Below are 20,657 nucleotides of genomic sequence, written 5' to 3' on the forward strand. Positions count from 1 at the left end.
CGAGTTTGCAAACTTAATCGAAATATTGGAACTCTCTTCTCTTGTGGACGTAGGCACATTGCCAAACCACGTAAATCTTGTGTTTCTTGCATGTGTATTTGTGTTTCTTGCATCTCATCTTGTCATTGGCCGCGCATCGAGTTTGATCCTGTTTTGGAAGATTAAAAACCCCTCGGTTTCATTTCAAATATAATAATAATAATAAAAAATCCTCAGTTTTTGACACACAGCTGACCTCTGAGATCTTAATGGGAACTTATGGTGAGGTTTATCTCTGAATCATCATGACGATGCATCTGAAACCTGTGATAGAAGACTACACCTTTGTCTTCTACCTTTTTGAGGAGTACCAGGTCTTCTACCTCTCAATCTCATAGAGGCAAGAGTAGGCATGGCAACACTGATTTCTAATTCCCATTGTAGTCAATGCCATTTCCCCATGCGCCTAAGTGCCTGGACATTCCCCTTTGCTGTCAGAACAGAGTCCATTATGACAAAATTGGCCTAGGCATTCACTCTAGATCAAAACCCAAATTTCTCCTCTTGAAGGCGAAAATGAGCTAATCCTTTCAGTTCTCACCTTCTAAAACTCCAAAATCCAGATTTGTCTGCCTTTTGTAAATCAATCTGATCCGAAACTTTTCAATTTTGTTTCAAATGCTTTTCTGAGGGAAGATCGAAGATGCCGCTACTATACAGCCAGATTACTTTCCCCTTGGGTAATGGAAAACGACTATAGCTGTGGCCTTGTCAACGCCTAGAAAACTTCCTTCTCCCCCTGTTTAGAAATCCAACTATGTTTTAACTTTATGTTATATGCAAATGACATTGAAGCTTATATACATTAATAGTTTAAATATACAAATACAACTGTACTATACGCGAAGGACATTTAAGCTTGTGTACTTTAATAGTTTAAATATACAAATACAACTGTATTATATTCATCTATTAAACCACTAAAGGGGCACATACTTTTGATAGTAAGTGCTTATTATCTGAGTAAATTATCTCTCTTTCCAAAATATTGTAAGATACATAAAATTATTAGATATAAAAGTATACTTAGCCTGACATTTTTCTGTTTTCCACATTTTCAAGACACTGTCTTTCTTATATTGTACTTCATTCCGGAGTCTAGAACCGATACAAGGTTTGTTTTATTCATCAAAATCGCCTATCTTTGATTCAATATTTGAACCTTAGAAACTGGATGCTGCCACTAACACGCGTTTCATAGTCCCGCTTCCAACCCTTAACCCATTGAAAAATAACTTGTGCTCTCCTCATCAGCTTCTGTGAAACCAGTGTAGTCTCAAGTTGCTACAGGGGAAATCTATAATTTAATTGTGGTTGCTGAAAAATAAAAAGCTCCACATTTTGTATCTAATAAAAAGGCCAGGTAATGTTTCAGTCTTTTGGCTTTGACTAAGTGAAAATGTGTTAGTCATGATTTCACAGAATGCTTTATTATATATTGTCTTGAAGAAGTACCACATTCACTAGCAGATTTGGATCTCTTTTTGGGAGTTGACACTTTTTACCAACCGAAAGATCTAATATCTGCAATTAAAAAAAATTCTAATATCTGCTCCCAGGACATGTGAATCAAAGAAACTATGAGCCGAACTCAGGTGATCCCTGGCAGTTCTTATCTTCTTGGAAACTCCGTAAAGAAAAAAAAAAAAAAAAAAACCCTCCATTGGCTGATTACAGACCTTGAGAGTTTAGAGAGAACCTTTTATGGCAGGCTACAATAAACCCGATAAACCCAATTAGTTTTGTACTTTTGTTCCTTCTAGATGTACCACAAACAAGTCGTGTGCCTGAAGTTTGTTTTCTACATAATTGAACACTAACTGGATTGTAATGGAGACCTTGGTTTTGATGGTGTGCCAATGAGTCAATCAGAGAGGAATGATAACTGCTTGTTGTTGACCATAGCCGTGCCATTTGGGGTGTGGCACACCATGCCTTTGACGATTTAACTAGTTTATCACTGGAAACCAATGCGCAAAGGGGAGCTTTATTTAGTATGCTCTATGTCCAGCTAGTTTACCCAAGTTTACTTAAGCTACAGTCCTTCCATTAGACATTCATGTGTACACTATACACAGATTAACAGTGGAGCACTATAACTTAATGGATGATCTAATGGATAGAGTCAATAGACCATTAGGGAGGGAAAACCCTTGGCTTTGCTTATGCGTTCCACCTGAAACTGCTGTAGTGCTGTCTCCAAAGAATGGTAGCTGAGTGACGAGGGCACCATTTGCTAGCTGAGGGAAGTGACAGGTTCGAGTAAGATTTGTTATTGGGTTCTGGTCTTGCTGAACAGGTTTTGGTAGCATAAAATAGGCATGATTGAGCCACAATAATCGCTTTTCTCATCATGGATCCAGGCTGGCTTATTCCCAATTCATCTCTGTAAATATGGAAACTTTGTGAACACAAATCAGCTCTCAAAACTCAGAGATACCCTTAACCCTGTTTGAGTAGTAGAGGGCTCCAGATAAGCGTCATCCTCGCCTTCTTGTTAGATATTTGCTCCTCATAAAGAAGGGGCATTCCATTTTCAAGTAGTAAAATATGGTAACTTTAGGGTCTCTTACTCTAAGGGGCCGTTTGGATACGCGGATTTTAGAATCCGGGATTTCTTCAAAATTGTAGCTAAGAGACGAGAAGAAGCGGACCAGTGAAGTGAATTCATCGGCGTAATTGCCTTTTCTCTTTCAGTTCCTTTCTTCTGTATAGAATTCATGGCAAGAACTAGGTCGTTCCATTGACGTCATCACCTCTGGATAGAATGTTTTCTTGTTTTTTCGCTCATTAAACATTTCAGGAAGTTGATCTCTCCGCATTTCATCAACTCCTCGGACAATAGGGTTTTTTTTCGTATTTTGTTTCTTGACGAAAATGAAGACTTCCCGCGACAAATTTAACAGCCAGATTGAGTTAAACAAGCTTCACCGAGTCTTTCAGTCAAGCTGCATCAAACACGTTGAGCCAATCTGAACCAAAATGGAGATGTGATATGATTAGTTTCTTCCTCGTATTGATCATTGGCCATTACTTTGTTGAGTCTAGGATCACAAGATATTGCCGAGTTGCACATAAGCATTAAGATTCCTGCTTAAGATTATTGCACTTCAAGTTACCTCTAGATCAGTTTGTGTAAAAATCCCAATTAGCACCATTTAAAAAATATCCTATCTCCTAGACTGGGTTATTCAATCTCTGTACTTCCTATAATGTTTTCTGTCCTTGCAACTAAATGAAATATCTTGATTGTGCCGAATATTTCCTCCATGTGCTTCCTATTTTGAATGACATCCAAGTTTTTATACTCCATTTTCAATGTGACTTTCACCATTTTATGATGCTATAGATTCTCCATTAGAGTTGAAATGGTGGGCGCTCATTAACCTTTCTGCATTTTGGGGAATGTTCGTTCACGTTTTGCTGTTGCATATGGAAGGATTTTGCAGGCAACAATTTACTGAGGTGACTCTCATGTAGACTGATTGAAGTATACTTTAAGCAGGCCTCTGCGATTGACTATGTAGAGAAAAAAATGCCCATTCTATAGCTGTGATTTTAAATTTCAGCTGGGAAAAGTTTTCAGTTTCAATGAAAATTTTAAGGAAAAATATGAAAAATAGAGCTTTTATTTAGGGGAGTGATAAATCGACTCCCCAAATTGATAAATCGACTCCCCATTTGTCTTTCTCTCTCCTCTAGGTTAGAGAGAGAAAGAGGAGAGTGATAGACACATGGGGAGTCGATTTATCCATTTGGGGGAGTCGATTTATCACTGCTCTTTATTTATCTCTGCAGTATTAGGGAGTTTTTTTTTTTTTTTGAGAAAAATTAGACAGAAATTTCACTATCCGGATCAATGGTAATAAACAATTTTTGGGTCCCACATGGAGATGCATATGTGAAATCAAGGTCGTTGATCTTGTAGAAAAACATTAGGCGACTGACATGATCTTGCAGACAAATCGAACGTGAACATTTATGGCAGTTTTTTTTCCCCCTTTCCATAAGATCTGATATGGCGAGAATTTGTATGGTGGATAATTGTGCGTGCCAGCCCAAAAATACAGTGGGGCCCCATTATTTGTTGGATCCAAATCATTCATTTGTTGTGCCCTGCCATAGATGGGGTGTGCCCGGAAAATCTTCTCCATCGGGTGATCCTAACCTAACCCTCCGATTTGTGGAGGTGTAAAATGGACGACACAGTATAGAAACGCTATGGATTGGAGGGTTAGGATAATCTGACGGAGAAGATTTTCCGGGCACACCCAGGGCACAACAAATGAATGATTTGGATCACCCATATAATGTGGGCCCCACTATTTTTGGGCTGCATGTGCATGCACGGCCCTCCACCATATAACTTTCTCATGTGGCTATGGTTTATTTTGAGGGATATCATCATAAATATAAGGTTGTAATGAAACTTAACTTGAGCTGAACTAGTTTGAGATTTTTTTTTTTTTTTTTTTAATAATGGGACGAACTCACGATTCTACTCCCATGGGACAATTCTAGCCCTCCAATTTATACGACTCTGAATGCAAAACGTTGCTTCTTTGTATTCTGACCGTCCATTTAACGGTCACAAAATAGAGGGTTAGAATGGTCCCATGTGAGTTGATTTTGACGTATGGCCTCAACCGACAATGGTTTGCATCATTGCAGAAGTGACCCCACTTGTACTTTTAATCTCCTCATATTTTTCATCCGATTGCTGTGATTTTAGGCTCAGTGGTATCTACGGCGCGAACTAAATTTGGACGGTGTAGATTGACCTACACGTGTCTCACGCAGATCCCACTCTTATGGCCTAACTCGTATCATTGTACAATTGGGCCCAAATTTACTCCTAAGTCCTAATATTAAGTTGGATCAATGTACAACTGGGCCCACTTGTACTTGTAATCCCTCATATGTTTTTCCACTCAGAAGAACCCTTTAATAGGATGCCCAATGGGTCAGGATTGTCCGATTGCTGTGATATTTGGGTTAGCGAACAAAATTTGGACGGTGTAGATTAACCTACACGTGTCTCACGAAGATCCCACTCTTTCTATCTCTCCATCCTATTACAAAAGGAGAGGAAGGAAGGACATTCGATTCCGATATAGGGATTCCGATCCCGATACGATTTGATGGACGTGGTAGAAGGAGGAAGCGATAATGAAGAGAAAAGGGAGTGGGCAGAGCTGACTCAGGTGTGTTTGGTGAACGTGTTCTCGAGGCTGACCTACTCTGAGAGATGGAAAGGAACGATGTTCGTCTGTAAATCATGGTTCGAAGCCTCCAAATGCCCTTCTCTCTTCTCCCGATTCGACCTCGAACCCCAATTTTTGGCCGTACCTGACTCATATCTCTGGTGGAACTCCGAGTTCGAGAACAAGATCGATTCCATTCTACGATCCGTCGCTTGCTGGAGCGATGGACGGCTTAAAGAGATCCACGTCAGGCACTGCTCCGATCGATCTCTTGCATTCGTCGCAGAAAGGTAATTCCTCTATCTCTCTCTCTCTCTCTCTCTCTCTCTCTCTCTATGGTCTTATAAAATTTGATGAGATTGGGGTTTGGATTTGTTCCTACACATTATCGATTCTACTTTAGGGTTTGGAATTTAGGACTCTGGATTCAATCTTGATTGTGTTTTTTTTCTGGCAAATTTTTCTTGGAATTTTTTTTCCCCTTTTCTGATGATGATTGCGAGGGTTTGTTAATGTTTGGGCTCTCTGATCATCATATGTGTCGTTTGCATGGTTATCATGGCTTGTATTTTGGAATTGAATTTCATCTAAAAGGTTTGAGATCGGGTTAGAATTTCTCTTGAAAAGTAAAATGATTGATCTGATGAGGAATATGCTAGACTAAGGTCCTTTTTTGTTTAAGATTATGACCCACAATAGTTTAAGATTATGACCACCGATTGTGGGTCCAAAACCAATTACTGGCCTCCAAATTAAATGCGATTTTGAGTCCAGTAATTAGTTTTTGGACTCACAATCTGTTGTCATAATCATAAATGAACAGGGCCTAAGCGTTAGGAAGCTAGAAGAATGGTTATGGATCAAGTTGTATTTTCTCGCCTCCAATTATTGGGTTGATGATTTTCTTACTGTATCTTTGTGTAATTTGAAGAGTACTTGGAGACTATTCATGCAATTGAAATAATAAAACTGAAGCTAATTCAATTAAATAGTAAACTAAGGAACCCTAAGAAAATTCCATTACAAATATTTGTTAAACTAACAATAGTGACTTTGACTGAAATGTTGTTTTATTTAAGTTTTTGTGCTTGGGTTAAACTATTGTATTAAGATTACATATAAGGTCTTGGTAGTAGACCATATCTTGTACTTCTGTAAACGGCGTTTTTCACAACAAACTGGTATTAATGCTTTGATCAAGATTTGTGATGGTCGTAAAAGTTCTTTATGCGAGGTTCAAGGTGGAAATTTCGATGGGAAGTACAATTTTGATTTATGGCAAGTAAAGGTTCGAGATCACTGATCCAATAGTGTTTACACATGATGCTGAGAGGTAGGTCAAAGAAGCCCGCTGATATGTCGGTGGATGAGTGGAGAGATTATGATTTGAGGGCTATGGGTGTGTTTTTTTAATTGAATTACAGGCTCTAGAGTGTTATTCACTTATGTCTTGTGGATGATGTGATGTATAACATCATAAACGGGGAGTTTATAGAGTAGCTCTTGATGAAGCTATAATTCCTCTATATGATTGAATCAATACAATTTAGTTATATCTTAAGCAGCAATTGTATGCTTTAATGATCAAAGAAGGTATGCCAATCTTAGATAATCTGAACCAGATTAATGTCTTGTGGATGATGTGTTCAATGACATCATGAACAAGGAATTTATAGATTAGCTCTTGATGAAGCTCAAAGACCTCTATATGATGAAATCACTCACAATTTAGTTATATCTCATGCAACGATTGAATGCTGTACTGATGAAAGAAGGTATGCCAATTTTTTATCATCTGAACAAGATTAATACAATTGTTTGTCAATTACCCAGTATTGACGTTAGCGGATGAGGGTGAAACCCTATTACTGTTGTCCTTTTTCCCTTCGCCATATGAGCATCCTGTTACTTCTCTGTCCTTTTTCCTACGTAGGGGTGTCAACGGATCCACTTCGGATCGGATCCCACCTATGTTTGAGTCATGATCCATTCAAATCCCTTATCGGTCGGATCGGATTCGGAGTGTTCTTCGGATCCTACTTCTTGTGTCCCGGTCACGATCCATTTCAAATCGGACCGTCCATCATAGTGTCCTAGTAGGTCATACTTACAAAACAACAAAAAATCTCAGCGTTCTTCATTTGAAATGAACTCCAAAACTTCCTCAATTCAGAAAAGAATTAGTCACTATATCTAATAATAACCCATGATTTTGATGAAGAATAGGATTTATTGTTGAAAAGAACTCCAATGTCTGAGGGTGCGCGATGATAAAACTTTTGAGTAACTAGTTGAAGGTGAGTGGCAAGTTTACAGGAAGGAAAATCGATTGAGGGTAGGAAGTGAAAAAATGCCTGAAAAAGGGGGGAAGTGGAAAGTTGTAAGCTAAGTAATATTTAGTTCATTTTTATGGAAATACCCCTCCTTTAAGTATTAATATAAGAAATATTTTGAGGGTATTTTAGTGAAAGGATTTTGGATCATGACTATCCATCGGATTTTTTTGCCATGTCTTGATCACGATCCAAAATTTTTCAGACCTTACAAAGAGGATCCATAATATGTCCATGGATCCTTCTCATGTGCCCAGATCCCTTTTATTAAGGTTCGGATTTGGACTGCCCATCGGACCGTCTGGGTCCATTGACCTGCGCCATATGAGCATCTTGTTACTACTCTGCTCCTATGGCAATGATTAGATTGGTATGAAGGACATTAAACAATGCCTACGAGGAAGTCTCTTTGCCCAAATTAGGGAGAAGGAAAAGGGATCTTTAATCAAGGATAGATCATAATCAAACTCTAGATTAATATGAAGAACATGGAGTGCTTGTACTGTCATAAGAAGGGGCACATACAGAAGAATTGTCGTAAACAAAAAGAGCAGTAAATTCTCTGATGCATCCCTTACAAGAGAAGACAGTTTAAATGATGCTGAAGTGGTCTTTTATGTGATCACGAATTGTGATAACTCTTAGAATGAGTGGATTCTTGATTTAGGTTGCTGCAATAACCTGTGTCCCAATAAGGACTGAGTAGTCACCTACAAGACAATTACTTGTGGTATAGTCTTGATAGTGAATAACATGCCTTGTAGGATTGTTGGTTTGGGGATGATAAAAAACAAGATGCATGACGGGGTGTTGAGGATGTTAATAGATGTTTAGCATGTTCCTAATTAATTCGAGACCACCACGTCAACATCATCATGGCTTATTCGGGTTCCGCAGGCATCTGTGACGCGAATGAGGCAGAGGTAACAGCACTACTTAATGGGCTCAGATGGTATGAAGCTCATAACATGGGACCTCTGATTGTGGAGGGAGACTCGAGCAATACAATCGCATGAGCTGAGAATCAATGCGGTGGGCCATGGCGACTGGCCAACCAAATTGACGAAATCAGAGATTTGGTGAGTTGCATCCGGCCGAGGCTTACTCATCGGAGGAGATCGACAAATGTGATGGCGGATAAATTGGCAAAAAATGGTGTGGAACGCAGTGATACGGTATTTGGGCGTGCAGAATTGGTGAATGTTGTAATGCCAGATTGATTGTATTTCTTTTGCTGGGGACCTTTATAGGATCCATGTATGGGGACATCTTGTCCCCTGATCTATCCTTTCTTTTATTTTAATATAATCGTTATCTTTTCAAAAAAAGAAAAAGAAAAAGGGCATGTTCCTAATTTGATGATGAATGCCATCTCTTTGGGTACCGTAGACTCCAACGGGTACAGGTACACAACTAATGGTAGAGTCATGAAGGTTGTGAAGGGTTCCCTGATTCTTATGAGGGGGAAGAAAGTCAAGAATCTCTACGTGTTGTCACAGAACCCAATTATAGGTGGAGCAGCTGTGTCATCGTTTGATGATCCTGATTCCGACTTGACATGATTGTGGCATGTGTGCGTTCCACGTGAGAGTAAGGTTTGACTGAGTTGAGCTAACATGGTTTATTCTGTTCTATACAAGACTTATAAGCTCGATTTCTGTGAGCATTGTATGTTTGGGATGCAGTGCAGGGTGAAGTTTAGTACGGGTGAGCATAGCATGATGGATACACGGATGACATCTATTCAGGTCTATGAGGTCCTTCCAGAGCTGCCTCAAAATGGGATCTTAGTATTTTGTGTCGTCTGTAGACGGCTTCTTGAGTAAGTTCTGGATATATATCCTGATGACCAAGAGCGAGGTCTTCGTCAGTCGTCACATTCAAGCAGTTGAAAGCTACACTCAACAGGCGGACTTCCAAAAAGCTGAAGCGATTCAGGATATACATTGGTCTTGAATTTCATGATAAGCAATTTTTGTGAAGATGAGGGTATTGTTAGACAATCTACCAATACCCACAATCTACAACATAACAATATTGCATGAATAAATCGAATTGCACCTTGCTAAGGTGTGTTGTATACTCTCAAAATGATAGCTTGTCAAATGATTTTTGGGTGCAAGTTTTGGCCACAACATGTATCCTGGTTAAAAGATCCCCTTTTACAAGGATCAGATGCATAGATCTTGAAGAAGTATGGTCTGGTAACACTGCTGATTATTCTAACATTCTTGTTTTTTTATTGCCTTCTAATGTTCATGTTATGGGTGGTAAATTAGGTCCTAGAGCACTGCCATATATCTTGTTTTGATATGTACACGAGGTGAAAGGGTACAAGTTTTGGTGTCCACGCAAGTTTATAATCAACAGGGATGTATTGGTGAAGAGTAATGCTAGAGAAACCGAGAGTAACACCGAAAAGGGGACTGAACAAATGGCCTCTCGCCACAATATCACAAGTGATGTGTGCCAGCCCTTATATTTAGGGAAATCAACAAAAACAGATCTTTTTGTGCACACATGGCACATTCTCATTGCAGGTCCCTTGCTCGGTGGTACTCTCGGTCTCCGTATCATTTTCCATTGGTGAAAGGCTAACTTTTCATGAGAGAGAGAGAGAGAGAGAGAGAGAGAGAGAGAGAGAGAGAGAGAGAGAGAGAGAGAGAGAGAGAGAGAGAGAGAGAGAGAGAGAGAGAGAGAGAGCATTTTTATCATGTGAAAATCACATAGTTTCTTTGTTTGGGTGAACAATGAATGTGGTCTTGGAGGAGCATATTTATCATGTGAAAATCAAATGTTGAACTTCAATGCAAAATTGGCTCATAGCCTTACCCAAATTTAATCCCAGCCTTACCCAAATTTAATCCCAATAACCCTATCTTAATGCATAAGGACCTCTAACAACTAACTCATTTAAAAAAAAAATGCGTTACTGTTACTATTCCCATCACTGAAGTTTTTGATTCATATTTTGATGCCCGAAACTATAAAATCTTCCATAGTTCATAAAAATACTTGCAGATATTTAAAAGATCTTTGAAACAAACTACAGATTGCTTAAAATGGATAGTTTGATTAGAAGTTGTGCCTTGAGAAACCATTCTAAAGTAAAGTTATGCCTTGAGAAAATCTTGCATCAGTTTGAAGGGTCTCTTATATTCTGATCCTCACATCGTTCATACATTTCCCCATGCTGAGTTTGTATATTATGACCCTAGAATTAATATGATTTAGGTTTGCAGGTGCCCAAACCTCCAAGTTTTTTCAATAAAGAGCTGCCCAAATGTGACCGACATGTCCATCACTAAGGTTGCATTTGCGTGCTCCATGCTCGGGGAACTGGATATCAGCTACTGCCATGAGATTTCTTACAAATCACTGGAGGTGATTGGGCTTAGGTGCCCTAACCTGAAAGTTCTAAAGAGAAACCTATTGAATTGGCTAGACCCTTCTCAACACATTGGAATTGTTCCAAATGTCTATCTAAATGCTTGCCCTCAAGATGGAGACAGGGAAGCCTCTGTTATTGCGACTTCTATGCCTAAACTGGAGCACCTTGAACTTCGATTTTCCAAGATGTCGGCCAATGGCCTTGCCTCGGTTGCTGATGGATGTGGAAGTTTGGAGTATTTGGATCTCTTTGGCTGTGCAAACTTGACAAGCAGGTCCATGGAAAATGCGGCCGCTAAGATGAAGAATTTGAAGACGCTCGTGAGACCCAATTTCTACATTCCCAGGTCTCTCTTTCATATGGAGAGGTACGGCCACTGGAGGTTGTATGATGAACGCTTCCAGACAAATGCTTTTTTCCATATTTGATCGGCTGAGAGAAACAATTGGGATGCGTCTCAACCAAACGATCTCCATGGCTGCGGAAACAGGTATGAAAATTTAGTGTTTTATACTGTATGAAGTAATTTGTGTACTGCTATTTGAGATTCTAATGTGTAAGATGCTCTTATCTGTCTTGCATTGTACTGTTCTATTGGTTTATTGTGGTAAGTTATCAAACCAAATTGTTTCTTAACCTTGTGACCCTTCGATTTTGCAATCCATGGTTGAATCTTCATACATTATCAGCCTCTTTCAAACTCTCCCTCGGCATTTCTATTTGAAGGGGGGGAGGTTGGGGGATAGCGATAGCGGAAGCTGGGAAGAGAAGGAAAGGGGAGGGAAAGGGTTGTGGAAGAAAAGGGACTAAAGGATTAGAAACTAATAGAAATCTTTCTTGAATGAGATGTGGTTGTGTAGAGAATCTTTGGGGCAATCTAAAGGGATAATTTGTTTTAAGGTGTAAAGGGGAAGTTCGGTTATTGTTTGGGGTTAAAGGTCTAAAGGTAATTAAAGAATGGTTGTTCAAAGAAATCTAAGGTGGTTAAAGAAAACATGACTTGAATCGGTTACTTGGTGGTTATTTGAGGAGGTTAAAGGAAGGTGGTTAAATCAAGCAGGTGGAAGTGGTGTCTGTTTGGTGCTTGTGTGAAATAAGGTGGTCGATTGATGTGAAGAAATAAGGTGGTCGATTGAGGTGAAGAATAAGGTACTGTTGGGCATCAAAAGGCTATTGGAAGATGTTCTTGGCTGGGTTCCAAGGACTGTAACAAGGGATAGAGGAAGGGCTGAAATACATGGATGAGCTTTGGAAGTAATCGGATGGAAGAAAGGGCACTGGGCAGTTTTGGCAGGGGGCTATACGGCTGAGTTTTAGGAGGACTTTGGGCTGAAATATAGGGGAAAAGGCTACAAAATGGCTGACTGGTTTGAGAAGATTTTAGAACGAAAGTTTGTGAAGGTCGAGTGGGGCTGGGTGTTTGGCCCAAAGGTAGGCTGAGACCCACACCATAGGATGATCCAAACTGTCCATTTGATGGGACATAATATACATAAGTTGTGGCCAAAAATCATTTTCGTAGAACATCTACATCGGAGGGTTGGGATCATCCTATGTAAATGATTTTTGGGGCACATCCTGTTTATGTTTTGCCCCATTAAATGGGCGGTTTGGATCATCCTATGGTATGGGTTGCACAATACTTTTTGAAAAATACTGGACTAGTCGGGCTTACACCACACAAAAACTAGAAAATCTTCCTCTATAGATCAGCGGGTTGGGACCTATGGAAATGATTTTTGGGGCACAACCTATTTCAGTTTAGTCCCATCTTTCCCTTTAAATTAGGGGTTTTTTTTTTAAAAATAAACCGACCCGAGAATTCTTATTGGGTAGGGCAGGGCTCTGGAAAAGCCTACCCGCCCGACCCCAGTTGCAATTCTAGTTTTTGTGCCTTTCACTTCCATCAAGACAATCATCAAAATTAACCATTATCAGTCAGTGTAACAACAATAATTTCCTGGGTCCTAGCGATTCTTAATGCAAGTAGATTTAATACTGAAAATTAAACATTTTATTGTGGGCATCATGCATGTAATTACATGCCTCTGATTATCAATTTTTTTTGGGAGCTGATATTTCCGCTCCCATTTTAGACCAATCCACTCCAAGTTACTTTTTCACCCTAGCAAATGTCAAAAACACTCTTGTGGCATGTTCTGTTATCTTCACATGCCAAATGTGCCCCTGATTGCTTCGAGCAATAGTCAACGTCATAAGCCACAAAAACATATTGAGGGCAGCGCGTATCAAACGGTTAGGATCATCCTATCGAGAAGGTTTTCCGGTATGGACTATCAACGATGGGACCAATAAATGAACGGCTTAGATTATCCAAATAAGTATTGAGGGCAGCGCGTATCATGTAAAATCTCGGGTATAAAAAACCCTAATTTCATTGTTTTGGGGACTGAGGAGTTGCAGCAAAAATGGTATTCGTCTAAAATTGATTACTCTTTTTTCATGGAAATTCCTATTTTTGTTTCACTGATTTCTTTAATCCGTCTCTTCATCATTTTTTCTCCTTCTCGATGTGTGTTTATTTATATGTATTTCTTTTTAATATTTATTTATATGTGTGTTTCTGACCATGAAAGCTTGTAGAGATAACTTATACTGAGAATGATTATATGTTGTGATTTTATTTTGATGGGCCATGGCTTTCATGAGCAGAGCACATAAACTACCATGTTCGTCCTTCGCCCTCTCTATCTCGCCATGTTCGTCCTTTTGATTTTTCTAATTTGGTCTAACAAAAATGGAGCAAAGTTTTTCAAAGGAAGGAATTTCGGAGCTCACCGAGATCATCGAGCTCGTTAGCACTAATAGCTTAGAACAAATTGCAGAACTCTATCAACCATCTATTCCTTCATATGTCAATTTCAATGGTAATTTGTCTTCACTTTTTTGTACTCGTAAACCCTAGTTTTTTTTTTCGTAAATAAGCTGTACATATTTCAGTTTAAGGTTTTAGGGCTTTTCATATTTCATTTTTTAAAAGGATAACTTTCCTCATAATATCTTAGGAAAAAGGGTCCAATTTGAGTTGCTATATATAATCAGTTGGAGTTTTGATTTTCGTAAATAAGTTGTACATTTCAGTTTTAGGTTTTAGGTTTCATTCTTCTCTTGCTTATAAATATCACGTATGAAAATGAAATGAAGAGAGATGTTTTAGGATTGGCCCAAACAGCGAGTGAAAATAGGTGGCTCTCTTATGAACTTTAGCATACAAAGACATGACTATTGAGTGAGGTTAAGCTGCTTGTTGATTTTTATACATGCGTGTACTTTCCCGTTGATGTATGAAAATCTGTGGCTGCTAACACTGGTTGTACAAGAATTTTGTTTACTTTTGCACAAAACTTTCCTATTTACCCTTTTGATGCATGAAATAATGATACCCCACCAACAACCAACCAACCAATAATTTCATCTACTTTTTTGTCTTTTACTGGAAATAAATAAACATATTATTTTTGTTGATGCATGAAAATATATTTGGCATGTACTAAAAGAAATAACGATCTCTTCTAGATTTTCTAATAGGATACCCCACCAAAAACGGGTTGATGCAGTCATCGTTAAGATAACAGGGGCAAATTTGGCATCAATGTGTTTTTGTGGCTTATGACGTTGACCATCTGCTTAAAGCAATCCGGAGCAAATTTGGCATGTGAAGATAATAGAACATACTACAAGGGTGTTCTTGTCATTTGCTAAGGTGAAAAAGTAACTTGGAGTGGATTGGTCTAAAAGGGGAGCGGAAATATCAGCTCCCTTTTGTTTAATCATATATGTGAGGCCTTTTGAGGAAAAATCGTTTACCAAGAAATGCTCCAAATATATAAGTTCAACCATTGGATTGGAGTAGGTCATGCACCATAAATTCAACCATTGGAACATAAAATATACCACATGTATCAAGAGTGTAGAAAAACCCAACCCGGCTGGACCCGAGAAACTATCTTAGGAAGGGTCGGTTTAGATATTTAGGGCTCTTTTTTAAAAGAACCAACCTAACCCGACCCAATATAGTTTCTCGGGTAGGGTAGGGTAGGGTTCTGAAAAACTCGACCGAGTTGCAACCCTACTTATTTCCCATCACTTGTAGTGGATGGAAAATAGAAACAAGGTCTTTAGGTTTTGGGAAAGGGCCTGTGGATGTAGCCATCTTGCCGAACCACGTAAATCTCAGCATTCCTCTTGTGGTTTGTGTTTACTTTTCCCAACAATCTCGTTTTTTTGGAGAGAGAGGGAGGGTCTTTGGGTTTTCGCCTCGGGTTCTATCTTGGGATTCTTCTCAGGGATTCTTCTCTGCGATTTTTATGTACGGTCTTGGGTCAAGGCGAGAGAAGCAAGGAAAGGGTTGCATGTCTGTGGGTTTTGTGTTTAATCGATTCTATTCCTTGTATATTGTTTTTCTCATAGTGGAAGATTGTGTTCTCGCCAATGGATGTAAGTGTCTTGCCAAACCACGTAAATCTTGGTGCTCATCTTGTGGTTTGTGTTTACTTTTCCCATCTGCAAGAAGACAAGGGAGTGAGCTTGAATCCTCACGAAATGCATAAAAAAAACTTAAGGTGCATTGGACGTGAGCTTAATTTCCCGTTTAAGGTGCATTGGAAACTTAATTTTGCAATCATTTTGCACATGCTACAAGTCTCAAAACTTGTGCAAAGTTAAGTTTCCAATGCACCTTGAGGGCACTACTTAGCAAAACCCATTTTCAAAAAGAAACGCACTTTTGGAAGTGCTCTCCCCCCCCTCTCTCTCTCTCTCTCTCTCTCTCTCTCTCTCAAGATTCTACTAATTTTCAACACCCATGCAAGTCTTCAGAAAGGAATTTCCTTTTTTGAAAACTCACCCCTCCCATTCCACAAAATACAAAATCCCTCTCTCTCTCTAACCTAACAAAAAAAAATCCAAGGATATCTCACCAATTGGGACCACTCCAAGCACTCCCCCACGTCCCCTTCTCTTCCTCCCTACAAAAGAGTCAAAATTGGCTCTCTCACATATACTATTCTCCTCCCCCACCACATATTCTCTATTCGCTCTTTGTTTGTTTTTCTCGACGATTCTTCCACTTCCCAATTATTTCCTCTGCGATTCTTCCACTTTCCAATTATTTTTAATTATTTTTACACTGGGTCAATATGTTGATTTATCGACTTCCGTCCACACGATCTTTACACAAGGCCTCTATGGTCCACTCACTTCTCCATCCATCCCTACAAATCTGCCGTCAACAACATGCTGATTGGAATACACCAAGGAGTATGTTAGATGGAATAATTTCTTAGATGTATCCAGTATCTCCCAAGGGTTGTTTCTCCCTTACTCTGTCCGTTTCAACAATTAAAAAGATCTAACCCTTTTTTTTAAAGTATTCTTCTTTTCAAAACTCTTCTAAAATATGGTTCTATTCTTAACAAGGATTTGCTTGGGACCATTGCCAAGGCATTTCGCAGACCGGCTGTTGCATGAGAGAGCAGCCACATAGGCTCAGATTCTGTCTTATTCATTTAATCATATGAGGTGGTTGCTCTCTCATATATGCAACACCCGGCCATCCCTAGCAAATACCTAAAAATTGAAAAAAAAAAATACAATGGTAAATGCCAAAAATACCCTTCATTAAGAGTTACATTTTCAAATAAATGCTGCATCAACTAGACCAGGTCTCCGGCAAAGGGTGGTCCACCGGCTATTCGAAAACCAATCTAATATCTACATTAGATTTTATTTTCAACCGCGGGCATACCTTTTCTCCGTAGTGGCTCTCCTCCAACACCATACTGGCTAGGCTCAGTGATTCGGACCGGGCATTGGTTGCATTAGGTCACCTGAGATTGGTGGGTTTTACTTTGAAAATTTAACCTTTGAATAGAAGTGTTTTCAAATAGCGGGTGTTTTGGTAGAACCCAAAATCCCCCCATTGCTAACAGCTCTCTCTCCTTTTTAACGTGATTTTGACGTCAAAAGTAGAGGTGTAAACGAGCCGAGCCGAGCCTGGCCAAGCTCGGCTCGTTAAGCTCAAAGGCTAGGCTCGAGCTCGGGCTCGGGCTCGGTCAGGCTTGGCCTGGCTCACGAGCTTTATCGAGCTTGGATTTATCGAGTTTCGCACATGGCACAGGTTGGTAGCAAAAGCAAAGGTCGGTAGCAAAAGTAGAGAAAAAAAAAGTAATCAAGAGAGAAAAAGTAAAATAGCGGATTTATAAAGTTTAAAATGAAAAATTACCAAAAAATGGTAGTATGTTATGACAATTAAGAAAAAAACACCAAAAATGTTAAAGGTTATGACAATTAGGGGACAAAATTAATTTCGAACCGTTTAATTTGCGGATGATGTTGACATGACATACCTACCATCGTTGTTTTTATTTTTGCCGATGATGTTGACTTGACGAGCTTTAACGAGCCGAGCCGAGCCGAGCTGAGCTGAGCTTTTTTCGAGCCGAGCTCGAGCGAGCCTCCGAACCCGAGCTAAAATTGACACCCTTAGTCAAAAGTGAAGTCTGCCCACAATTCACGTCAACAAGGGGGCGCATTATCCTAAGAGGAGGGGGCGAAAAAATCATCTCCCTATTTTTATTTTTATGGACGAAGTCGTTGTTGTTAGTAGGGCTGCAACTCGAGCCGGGTTTTACCCGACCCGCATCGACCCGACCAAAAAATAGCCTGGGTTGGGTTCAGGTTTCATGGGTTTCGGGTCGAGCCGGGTTGAGCATTCAAAAGCCCGCATGAATCTCGGGTCGAGCCGGGTTTGAAGGGGCCCAACCTGACCCGAGTTACATAAGTTGTAGTATGTACATTTTTTTCTATTGTTAGTTAAAAGTTAAAAGTGAAAACCCACGCACCCACTGTTATTGTATGTGAGTGTAATTTCTGCATCTATGAATTGAGTTGATTCAAGTGTAATGTGAGTGTAATTACATCATTGTTTGATTCAAGTGTAATGTGAGTGTAATTTCTGCTTCTATGAGTTGAGTTGCCTTGCCAAATAAGAATTTTCCTTAAAAGATTGTGTCAACGTGAAAAAACCCGACCCGACCCGAACGGACCCGAGATTTATCATGGGTAGGGCCGGGTTTGGGAATCGTGGGTTTTCTGGAAAAAAAACCCGACCCGAGTTGCAGCCACTTGTTAGGGACATCCCAAGAGATTTAGATTCTTTTCATTACTCAAGACAAAGAATGCTGTTCATTAGTCAATAGGCACGTGGGAAACACGACAAACCATTTATTATTCTAGTGTTATGGTCTTCCTCACAAGTTACTCTCATCGGACGATCCAAACCCTCTTATTTATGGCCATTAAATGGACGCTCAAGAAGATAAAAAATGAACGACCAGCTGTCTACAATCAGGTTCATGGCCACAAATTCAAGGGTTAGTATCGTCCAATGAGAGTAGATTTTGATGCAAGGTCATACATAGCAAAGGATGACACATTAATACATAAATGATTTGGATCATTTAACAAGTGGGCCCCAAGTTATTATTTCAATTGAAATTCCCATTTCGTATGAAAATACTTTTTTCTTGTTATTGTTGTTTCTTGTGGTCACCTAAAAATAAAAATAAAAATCCAAGTCCTCTATTTTTTCTCAATATTTCCTGGGATAATGTCATAGGATTTCACAATTCAACAGTTTTCTTTCCCTTCTTATCTCTCCTAAAGTCGACATGGTAGGTAGCAGCTCATTTCAGTCAATTCCAATAATTAGTTTTTGACTCAAAATCAATTCTCAGAATCCAAAATGAAGGGGGGGGGGGGGACTTCGTGTAGGTGTTGAATAAAATTAGATTAGATTTCCTTTTCTCAATAATGTTACTTAGTACAGCTAATTGATTAAAGGTGTGGTGTCATTTAACAACTATTAATGGAACCTAAGAATGAGGTAATCAAATGGTTACCTCATTTTTTATCTACAAATTCCCTAAATTATATAAAAAAAAATCGATTAAAGGTGCGGTGTCATTTGACAACAACTAATGAACCTAAGAATGAGGTAATGAAATGGTTAACTCATTTTTCATCTATAAATTCCCTAAAATATAAATAAATAAAAAAAGTTTCTTTAAATTGAAATATAATTTTTTTTTATGAAAACTTCCCTATGAAAAATTGCCAATGTTACACTGTTGAGCTCTTCGATCGATTAGCAAGAGAGTACCATCATGAACTAAATTGATCATAATTCAATGCACACACGGCATATTAGATTGATGGTTAAGACTGTTAATGTCACGCCACCAAGCCACACACATATTCACAGCACAAGGCTTAAAGGTGCAACAACGCCGTACACCTGCAAAGCAAGCTTCACAAGCATACAAGGCTAGCAAATCAATAATCAAAACCATCCGCAATAATCTAAATAACTGAATTTAAAAGTCTTACCTCAACCCATTATTAAAATCTCGAATTCACTCATCTAACCCATAATCCAACAATAATCAAAGTAATGGGATCAAATGACACAATCTCAATAATCCTAACAATACTCACTGTCTAAAGAATGTAAAGTGCTGAAAGATAACAAATAAATAAAAAACCAGAGATCACTTATGCGCTTCCTCGCCGACTCCACGAGGATCAAACTCATAAATGTTAATATAACCACAGTCAGCTGAAAAGCTCAGTACATATGTGGAACCAGATCCGGGACGGGCGTGGAGGACGGGCCCCCGCGCGAGTCTCTCTAGATCGTCCACGTGAAGGAGAGCCCCACCAAGGAACTCTCGAAAGAGTGCCCCTCACAGCATGAGCGGCGATGTAAAGTGAGATACCTCTCGATTCGGGGACTAGCCCAGATTCGAGGCGTACCTTAAACAAAGAAGAGTCGCCATCCAAGGAAGTGGGCCCTGGATCCCATGTTGTGCTCTGTTGCAACGGATAACCAGAGATATAAAATAGGGTTCGTGCCTGATGATGAATGGGGAAGGGATTAGGCGCCCCCAATTCGCCCAAGTGCTAGCACCTGGTCTCTTATGCCATTTATTATTAATTTTGAAGAGTTTTGGGCGAAAATCATGCGAAATGGGAACGAATATCTCCGAGATAACGTCTAGCTAATCATGCATGTCTCGGAGATGAATAAGAAGCACACACAAAAGAAATGAAAGATATGTCGCCTAAGAATAGCTAGGTTATGAGTGCCATGCCTAATTGGTGTCTAAGTTCTGGTGGACAAGCACATGCATGTTACAGCTAAAGGTATAGGATCTGTACATAAAAATAAGAAAACACAGCATAACACACAACACAACACGACTCGACACACGACCCGACACGACAAACCCTAGACTCTAATGCAATACTTGACTCGGACCAGGATGGCCATTCATCCTAGCTGCACTACGTATCCCGGCCTCGGGAAGAATCAGAGCCAACGTAGTTCGGTGTCCTATGCTAAACCACAATGCCTAAACCTCTAGGACCGCTATCCTAGACTCGATCAACTAGACTCGACTAGTTTTTAAAGCTTTTTGTGCGATTGCTTAAATTCAAGTGGATTGTAATTTTTAGGACTCTCTATATGTCCTAACTAATGCAAGTTGATTAGCCTTAAGCTAATGCAGGTGGGCCCTACATCCTATGTGTATCTAGGCTGTGCATTCTAAGGAAAACCATGGGTTGACTATATGCTTCCTAGTCTAGCCATCGGTTCGACTAAATGTC

At 39.5% G+C, this 20,657-nt stretch overlaps 1 protein-coding gene across 1 annotated transcript; it reads left to right on the plus strand.

Moving 5' to 3' along the window:
- The first annotated feature begins 997 nt into the window (after positions 1 to 997).
- SKIP1 (SKP1 interacting partner 1) lies at positions 998 to 11,603 on the plus strand. Its single transcript, XM_077382038.1, has 3 exons — positions 998 to 3,504; positions 4,772 to 5,533; positions 10,819 to 11,603. The coding sequence occupies exons 2-3, from the start codon at positions 5,181 to 5,183 to the stop codon at positions 11,393 to 11,395; spliced, it is 930 nt and encodes a 309-aa protein (XP_077238153.1). The 5' UTR covers positions 998 to 3,504; positions 4,772 to 5,180; the 3' UTR covers positions 11,396 to 11,603.
- The last annotated feature ends 9,054 nt before the right edge of the window (positions 11,604 to 20,657 follow it).

This window comes from Tasmannia lanceolata, unplaced genomic scaffold, assembly GCF_043159265.1.
Source record: "Tasmannia lanceolata isolate RefF3 unplaced genomic scaffold, GAP_Taslan_0.1 ptg000006l, whole genome shotgun sequence".
NCBI classification, from domain to species: domain Eukaryota; kingdom Viridiplantae; phylum Streptophyta; class Magnoliopsida; order Canellales; family Winteraceae; genus Tasmannia; species Tasmannia lanceolata.

Coding starts and splice junctions, on each gene's coding strand:
- SKIP1 (XM_077382038.1), top strand. CDS start 5,181: ATGGACGTGGTAGAAGGAGGAAGCGATAATGAAGAGAAAAGGGAGTGG. Junction 5,534..10,818: donor CTTGCATTCGTCGCAGAAAG/GTAATTCCTCTA, acceptor TTAGGTTTGCAG/GTGCCCAAACCTCCAAGTTT.